Source organism: Candoia aspera, chromosome 5 (genome assembly GCF_035149785.1).
Source record: "Candoia aspera isolate rCanAsp1 chromosome 5, rCanAsp1.hap2, whole genome shotgun sequence".
Lineage (NCBI taxonomy): Eukaryota > Metazoa > Chordata > Lepidosauria > Squamata > Boidae > Candoia > Candoia aspera.
Window position 1 is genome coordinate 64,311,008 of NC_086157.1, and position 9,683 is coordinate 64,320,690.

The 9,683-nt window shown below is 36.5% G+C and overlaps 1 protein-coding gene across 1 annotated transcript in view; it reads right to left on the minus strand.

The window, feature by feature from the left end:
- Positions 1–9,037, minus strand: part of MAP3K7CL (MAP3K7 C-terminal like) — a 35,188-nt gene extending 26,151 nt beyond the window's left edge. The window contains exons 1-2 of the mRNA XM_063305446.1: positions 8,684–9,037; positions 2,910–3,018 (exon numbers count right to left, since the gene is read on the minus strand). Coding sequence (XP_063161516.1) covers positions 2,910–2,979 — 70 coding nt within the window. The 5' untranslated portion in view covers positions 2,980–3,018; positions 8,684–9,037. The remainder of the gene's footprint in view (positions 1–2,909; positions 3,019–8,683) is intronic.
- Positions 9,038–9,683: the final 646 nt, after the last annotated feature.

The window sequence follows — 9,683 nt, forward strand, 5'->3', positions numbered from 1 at the left end:
ATTTACTTCCATACCTGAATGCACATATTTTGCTAGTGGCCTCCTATACTACTTTTTTTTTTTAAGGAAAGACAATTGTTCTAAAAGAAGAAAGATGAATCATAGAAAAGCCAAAAGGAATGGAGAAGCATGACTCAATCTCCTTAATGGGACAGCTGCTGTAATAATGTTTGACTGGTAATTGTCAAATGTTTCAACAAAGACACAGGATCAAAGTTGCATAGGACTATGAGTTGTTTTGGCGATGTGAGAAGCCCACCATAAGATTTGCTACCTTTAATTTATATCGTTTATAAAAGGTAAAGCCCTCTAATTCAAATCTCAAACCTTTCCTCCATCCTATCAGTCCATACTACTTTACTCATTTCATACAAAAAATAGTGTAGCGACCCTTTTCTTTAAGCATATATTCACTGCTTACTTGGTAAACTTCATAAATATTTAAGTCAATAGTACAAAAAGCAGAATTTTTTAGTGCCCTGATGGTATATAGTATACCATAGTACATTTCTTATAATGGACTTCTTTCAAAAGCTGTTCTTTTAACTTGCCTTTTTTTAGTTCTTCTAACATAAGTATTATACAATTAATCACTAATGTGGAAAAATGACCGATAGGAAGTTGCATTATGGCACCCAGAAACAATGTGTGCTCCACCTAACATGCTAAACCAGGGATTTTCAAACAGTGGGCCACAACCTCCTAGGAGGTTATAATTTGAGAGGGATGGTTGAATTTTGGGTAGCTTACACATACAAGCAGAATCTCTACCAGAATTCACCCCTGCTCTGTCTACACCAGACAACAGCTAGATTATCCAAGGAAAGTCTATAGCAAGTCTTGATAGAGTTCTGCTTTTGCTTGCACAAGGGCAGCAATGAGCAAAACCAAGAGCATGGTCAGACAAGGCTCCAGCTTTGCATCCACAACGTAGCTTGCACTTGCAAAGCTGGATCACTGTCTCACCTGCTCTCACTTTTCCTAGGCAATCCCAAAACTGGTTTGTTTAAGCAAAACACAGAGTAATGCTTGAAGTGAATACTGACAGGGCTTCTGTTTTGTATGTATTTGTATATGTTGTATGTTTGAATATGGCTTGCTTACCCAAAGCTGGATTTCTGTCTTAACTTGATATTCCTGTGCCTAGGCCAATTTAATATTTTTCAGCACAGGTGATGGCCACCTGGGATCAATAAGATAGCATGGAGGGCAAGCTTACTGGTCCAGAGCTGTCGTCTCCAGTATCTTGCTGCATATGTCAGCAGCTGCTGTGTAATTTCTTAATTTTGTCTATTGAGAAGCTGTTCCTGGCTCAGATGATTGAAAGCAGCAGGAATATGATGAAATCCATATATGTTTACATGAATATATACACACATTCATACACAAGAGATTCTAAGAAAAATACTTATACTTGCTGAATGACTTTAAGGGAATGAATACTAGAAGTCCTATTAAATTTCACCTCAAAAGGCCTTTTCTGTAACACATACATCAGTAAATGCTGTAAGTGAGCACATATCTGAGAGGGTTTTTTTTTCCTTCCTTGATAGAAAAGAATTGCATAGATATGGTATCTGCTTGATTAGGCATGGAAGATTATTATGATTTAAGATTCATTTGGTATAGCAGAAAGGAATTATACAAGAAGCTTTCTTGCTTTTTTGTCCATTAAGTATGTTTACAAACCAAACAATAATCATATCTGAGCAGGAATCCAACTGATTTCTTTTGTTTAAAGTAAAGTGATGTGCTAAAATTATCTTCCTGAAAATGGTAAATAATATATTTTTTTCCTCACAAGAAAAGTTCAGTTAGAAAGGAGCCCCAGTTCCACAAGTCATACAGATATTACCCCTGTGGAGTTTAAGTATGGTGCCAACTGAATCCAAGGGCAATGAAAATAGATGAATGGATGCCAAGTGCCTGGCACATGTTACTCTTTCTGTCAGAAAGGAAATCCAACATATGACTATCTTCCTGAAGCAGGCAAGGTTTGTAGTTGCTGAATTTCTGCTCCATGGAATTGCTAAAGACAGGAAGGTTGCTGGCATAAAATGGCAGCAAATTTACTGCTTGCCATATTGCATTAATGCGCCAATCCTAAACTGTCTTATTGGAGAGTCAAATCTTGCTGACTATTTAGGGTTACCAAACCTGGACTGCAAAAACTGAATGATCACCAGGTGGCAGCAAACAGTTAAGAGTTTTGTGGCTATCTTTATTGCCATGTAGGGGCGATCTGGTTTTTTGCCATTCAAATCAGGTACTCCTACCTTATCTCTAAACATGCATAGTATTCTGAACTGTTTGCATTTTTTTTTATTCAAAACTTCCTCCTATATACTTTACAGCCTTTTCATCAGTATAGCTCACACAGTTTGTTTATTCTTCAAGTGTCTTTTTTAAATCAGACAATGTCCAAGAAGGTATCTTAGTCAGAAAGTTGGATTTAGGCTAGTTGCAAATTCCCACCCTCAGCTTGAAGCTCTCCAGGTGATCCTGGGTGTTCATCAGCTTGGCCTTCTTCACAGGACTTCTTCCCAGTAATTCTAATCATGAGTAATGAATATGAGAATTAGTCAAATTTGTACAGAAGGCAGGTGTTGGCTTTCCAGTAAGTTTAAAAATCCAGATAGAGTTTTGGTCTTGAATGAAACTGAGATATTTTAAGTACTGAGATTGATCCTGTCTTTTTAAAAAATAACCTAGTGGTTAAAAGCACAAATTTAAACATTTCAGAAAATTTAGACTTGAATATAATGTTTGTAGAATTGGCTGGTTGGGAAATTCTGGGAGTTGAAGTCCACACATCTTCAAGTTGCCAAGGTTGAAAAACACTAGTATAGTCAGTATAGTTGGAAGAAACGAACACTAGAGAAAGAATATTTGAGCAGACTGACCATTACCTGGGGAATCATTTAGACTGAAGGCAATTCGTATCCGTTTATCAGCAGGTACCCTTGCTGTGGTGATCATGTGGGCACTCGAACCTATGTGTCTATTTGTATGTTTCACCTGCAAAATAAAATAGCAAATTTTTGTAAGTCATGCAAATTCATTGATGGTACATATCAGATATGACCCTATAACATGTTTTTAATGATTTTCAGGTAAAGTCAAGATTTCCATCCAGATTTTTCTACAATTTAAGTTGCTCTCTTAACAATTCTATGTCTTCATTTTCCCAGAAGAAATTATGGTCCCAGGTATCAGGGCCGCAACTAGGGGGGGGCGACTGGGGCATGTGCCCCGGGCGCCATGCTGGTGGGGTGCCAAAATGAGCATTGGGGGGAGGGTGCCAAAATTGGCACAGAATCCATGTTTGCCCTGGGTGACAGAGACCCTAGTTGTGGCCCTGCCAGGTCTAATACCTTGTCATATTCAAATGCAAAATAGAGAGATTTTAAAATGCAGAATAGATTTGCCTTGATAATAATAGTTAAATAGTGTGTCTGTTTAGGAATTTGACAAACTGTATTTTACAGAAATACAGAGCAAGTTACAAAATTCTGCTATGTGTGATGATTATGAATGATTTTGATTGGCTTAGACAAGTCTATCCCTTCCTCCCATTATGGCCTTTGGTACTTTTCTTTACCAAATTAAAGATAGATGGATCAGACTTTTTTTTTCTGGGTTAGCCTATCATTAGACAGAATAAAGTAGTTGTCTCTGACAACTGTCAGTTAGACCGTTGTATAGAATGATGACAACATAATTCTATTGCTAGTTATTTGAATTAAATGGAAGTACTGTTCTCATTAGATTCTATCCATGTATTATGTTTTTTAAATTTTTGGTCTATTTTGATGAATGTTTAATTTAAAAAAAAAAACTTTCTGTACAGGACACCAGTCACAGAATCATTGTGATGACGCAATCAGCTTGTTTTAACTTTGCAGAATATATACTATAAACTGTTCTACTGTGATTTATTCAGTGTGATTTATGACAATATTAGGTGGGAGCAAGGGTTAAAACAAACCATCACATTTTAGCATAAAGTGTGACATGAGCCAATGAATGCTAGCCTAGTGGTTGTTAAGATGACCTTCACCCTAGATTCTTGAATGTGGTGGAATCAAAGGCAGAATGGAGATGGGCAATGTGGATGGTGTCGGTGTAGCTTTTACTTACTTCATGTCTTTCGAAGGAGGGGCTTTCTATTTCTTGATACATTCCTGTAGTTTGCATAATGTTCCCAAAAGGGAATAACATTATGGGTATGCATGTAAATAGATAAAGCTATAATAGATTAACAGACTAACAGATTTTATGAGAACAACTAACTTGCATTAGTTCTAAATGGAATAAGCTTGCTAAACAAAATGCTTATGAAATTCCAAACCTACCATATGCTACTCCAGACAAGTAGCATAGCTTTTCTGAAACACCATTTCAGAAAATTAGATTACTAAATTAGGCTGATGTGTGGGTAACCCTGTGATCATAGCCTCTAATTCCTATGTAAATTACATACTTTCATACAAGTTCTTCATTGTTACTTTAGTATCAGGTGGTAGGAAACCACAGAATCAGTCTGATGAAGTGAACCATAGTTCATAAAAGCACATGGTTTTAAATAAAATTTAGACTGAAAATCCTTTTGATTTTGGGCTACCATAGATTAACACCACTCTTCATACAATATCAATATCACTTGTTGAGATGGCCAGCTATAGAAATTAAATAAATAAATAAATAAATAAAGTTAATTATAATTCATATTCAAGCACTGGCTTATAGTAAAAAATAACTCTTCTTCCTGACTCCTAAGTAGATATACACTTTCTAATTTAACTGCTGCTGGACAGAGTCATGACATTTTGGGGATGCTTATAAATTAGTTATTATACACTAACCTATGTCTTTTACTAAATGTTATTTATAATCTTCATGTATTTTCCCACTGTTTCTTCAATCTTTTTTATGTCCAAAAGAGAGAGATAGAGGAGAACATAGCTACTTAACAACTTTTTGACTAGCACCACAAGAAACTGGCCATCTGGAAGTAGCCTAAAGTCTTTCCTGCACAAGTATCTCCAAGTGCTACTCATTCCTGGCTACAATGTCATAAAATGAAAATGCTTTAGCGATAAACCATATTTTGATCCTTACAGATCACCATAGTTCTTGATGGTTCTAAAAGAAGTCTGACCTAAACCTCTTCCTATCCTCCTTCCAAAGGCATGTCCTTCAGACAGCTGAGCAAGTGCCCAACTATTCCTTCTCCACAATCCATTCCCCCCAGACTGCTGTTTTCAAAAGAAAATCATTTAGCTTGGTCACAGATGATGAAAAGAAAGCTTAGATAGCATCCTCTGCCTGCCCTGTTTTGATTCATCTGTTTGTCTGCTGAAAACACAACAAAAGAACAAATGGAAATTATAAGGGTAGGGAAATCTCTAATACTAGATCATTTACCCACTCATGATATTGTAATTTCTATTGTGAAAGTGGTAATAATCTTGCAAAGTGGTGGCAGTACACTCTTCTGATTTTTCTTCCTAAACAAAATACAGTCCAGTCAGGCAGAGATGGGAAGAGATAGAATGTACATGCAACTAAGTGAGTTTACACTGCAGCCTTTATACCACATCTGATGCTTTGATATCCAGCCTGGTCTGTAACATCTACTTACTTATTTTACAAAATTATATTCTGCAATGCTTCCCACAAAGCAAGCCTAAAGGGAGTTTATGGTAGTATCAGGTTGATAATGTGACAAGTATTATTTCCAAAACATACAGACACTGTCTTAAAACCATAAAACACTTTACAAAAGAAAACAATACATAATCAAAAAGCAATAAAACATGGCAAAGTATTAAAAAAGGCCAGTCAACATATTAAAAGCATTGTCCCCTCTAGAGTAAATTCTAAAGTATAATATATATATTCATATTAAAAAAAAGAATATATATGCCACAGAAGAGCAGACCAGACTATTTTCAGAGGGAATCCCATAATAGTGGGGCCACCCCAAGAAGTCCTACCCTGAACAGATTCAAGATTAGTTCTTTCTGGGCAGCACCTTTGTCTGAAGACTATAGCTCCCAGGCTGTTATGGAGGAAACTGTTCTACCAGGCTAGCAGAGTCCCAGCTGTTTAGGGGTTTATATGTAATAACAAGCACACGGAATTTGATTTGGAGATCAATTGAGAGCCAATGCAGCTTAGCCAGAGTAGGTATAATATGCTGTCACCAAGACATACCTGAGAAGAGTCTTGCTGCTGCATTTTGGATCTGCTCTAATTTCCTAATCTCTTTTAAGGCATCCCCATGGAGCACATTGCTATAATTGTAATGGGAAATGACTAGAGCAAGTATCACAGTTGCCAGATCAGGCAGTTCCAGGAACAGTCTAAGCCACATAAGTCAAGAAACACTTCCAAAATAATCTCAGAATGTGAGTGGGAGAAAGACAACCCAGTTCTTTGAATGAATGAATTCTGTGGGAATGGGCAAGAGTGGTGAAGTTCTAAGTCTGGATCTGAAAAGAATGGGGTTGTAAAATTACACTTTTACCTTCATGTCAAAGATGTACTATTTTCCAGGAAAAGAGAAGGACGTTGAAAAGACCAGATCTTTGAGCAAATCCCAAAATATTTGGCGGGGGTGGGGAATTTTTGAGATACAATTAAAAAATGCAACAATCTTAATCTTAGCTTAAACTTGTTTTGAAGACTATGTCATATAGATAATTGGTACTGCTATAATTCAGTTGTGTAAAAATAGATCTTGGACGGATTACACTATGTATTGCTCCAATCATTGATCATCAAATATGCTTTTATATCCATTAAATGTACAAGTTTTTTTCTCACCAAAATCTCTGCTGATGAGGACACTGCACTTTCACTGATGGCAGAATATAACTATGTGTAGCTTTCTCTACACATTTTGTTTTGATAGAATAAGTCTAAAAAATCTGGATAGCCAAAAAATGACAGCACATAATTAGAGTTTTCTGCATTCCTTTTCAGCTCAGATAAGGTAGCTATTCTTATAGTGGACCAAGATTTCACTATACAGGTAAAAGTACAAAACAGAATTTTCTGAAGATTTGAACTTGCCAATCTTAAGGATTTTGTATTTTATTTGTATTGTAAACCCCAGAGCCACTCTTTGAGTGAGATGGGCGGTGACTAAATTTGAAATAAATAAATAAATAAATAAATAAGCAAGCTACGCTTAAAACTGCTTTATTGGAGAGAAGTAAACTGAATAAAAATGGTGACTGACTCTCTTTTTTAGTAATTGGCCAATTTACATCTAGTTTCCAATTTATACTGAATTCTGATTTTGAAAAACAAAAAATGGTGTTCTTAATCCAGGCAGCTTTGTAATTCATTTCAGAATGATATACTAATGTAATTTGCAGGAAATGTAGGACTAATACGTTAGACGTTTGGCAGTCAACTTGAATAATCTCATAGTTTATTATACTCTATAATACAGTATAACATGATACACTGTTGTACAGTCTTATGCCAAACCTGTTCATTGTGCCTACCAAAGAACAAGTGGTAAAATGCTCTTAAAGCAGCTTGCTGATGTCCCCTTTTTTTTTCAGATACTAATAGGGCTACCATACCTGAGCTGCAAAAATCCAGGCTACCACTAGATGGAAGGAAAGAGTTAGTGCTCTATATCTCTTTGTGCCACTAGCTGGTTGTCTGGAATTTTGCAGCCCATGTATGTTAGATACTGTAATATTATCAACTAAATCTGGCAAAGATACCGAATAAAACGAAGTTTCAGATCCTGTCAATTCTGAAAATAGTTTGACAAAAATTTCTACTTCGCTAGTCTTACAAATAAAAGTATAGGAATTCTGCTATGCTTTATATAAATTATATAAACAAAATTTGGATCCAAGCTCTTTCTCTGAAATACTAGACTTCAAACTGTAAGAAAACCTGATATATTATTTTTAGATTGGAAACACTTAATAAAAGTATTTTTTGCTTTCCTATAATATTTCAGTGAATACAAAGCCCACTTTATTATTACTTCATACCATAGATGGAAACTTCAGAGATGCTACAAATGTAGTGGCTAATTTATTCTATTAATCCTGTGGCTATAATAACTTACCAGAAAAGTTTAAAAAGCATGAAAGAACTATATATTAAAATCACATCAACTCCGTCTTTAATTGCACTAATTCTGTGAAAAGATTGTGCCATTAACTGGTTAAAAAAATACAAAGGTTTTAGCTAGAAACTTGAAATGAACAGGTGCCAAGGTCTTTTAATAAAGCCATAAAAGGATTTTCAAAGGTCTGTTTTTTAAGCTTTCCAGAGAAACCTGTACAGTACAGATTTAGCTTTCTCTAATTTTTAGCATATATCCATGGGAGTTTTCCTGTCAGAAAAATAAAGCAAAAGGAAGCTATAGAAAGAACAGAACAGAGATATAATTTGCATGTATCATCTAAAATGAGGAACTACATAAAACTGCTTCAAGCATACACCTTGATCTTTCCTTCTGCATAAAAGAGAAAGCTTTGAAAGTTGTATGTCTGAAACAGTCATCTAAGAAACAGCTCTTCAGTTGGCTTGCCTGTGAGACTGCATATGCTTTGCTTATATCTAAAAAACTACAGTTCCCAAACCCAAGTGTGGTTACAACTCAGTCAGTTAGTCCATCCAGTTTTCACACCTGTTGCCTTACCTCACTTAGTAGTGTCTGCACTTGTATAATCCAGGGCCAGCCACTGCCTTGACTTGTTGTTGCCTTTATGGAGTAAAGATTCAGGAAAAGAAAAGGCTGCACCTGCTACATAGCAGTGAACTGACAAGGTCTGAGAAGTTGAAACAGCTGTCGGGACAACATGCTGCTACCTGCACTTCCCATAGGCTTTTTACGCCCTCAGGACCACCCTTTTCTCTTTTCTGTCCCAATTCCACTGTCCCTTTCCTTCCCCGTAATGAAGGATTACAGCATTGTCATGCTTCCTGGGCAAAACCCCATTCCACCAGGAACTGTATTAAAGCAACAAGTTGTCTGGAGGCCAAGATGTTTAATTCATTAGTCCTGCCAAACCTAAAATACAAACTGACTTGCTTCATGGGACTGGAATGTTTTCAGCATGACCCAATCGGTGTCTGTGTCTATTCCAGCAAACTGGAAAAGATAGCCTGACTCTAGTCAGCAAAAATGTCTGCTGCTCCTATCAGCTTGGGGTGAGGTTGCCAATTTGAAAAAGTGGCAAACAAGCTTTCAGATGATAGCTGCTTCTGCTACTATCAAGCCAAGCAACTGGGTTAGCAGTTTTCTTGCTGAGAGTCTGAGGGGTCAACCAATACTGTCCAGTAAATTAGATGGCAGACTTTGTGGCACTAAAGAAGACAATGCAGTGAATATCAGAACCTTTATTGTTTTAAGCATATTCACACAGGTCTGCCATACCTGGGCTGCCCAGATCAGGATTATATCTAGAGAGCATAAGAGAATTAGGGTTGTCTGTATGTCTTTGCCACCATCTACTGGTTGCTGGGATTTTTGCAGTCCAAATATAGTAGCCCCCATTCACAGATGTTTTGAAATAACATCATCTAACATGAGCCAGGTTTTGAAGGGAAGTTATATGCTTTCCCTAAAAATATATTGCTTGCAGTTAATTTTTGTGTCTATGAATGCTAGAAATATTGAAAATGCAGCCAAGTGATTT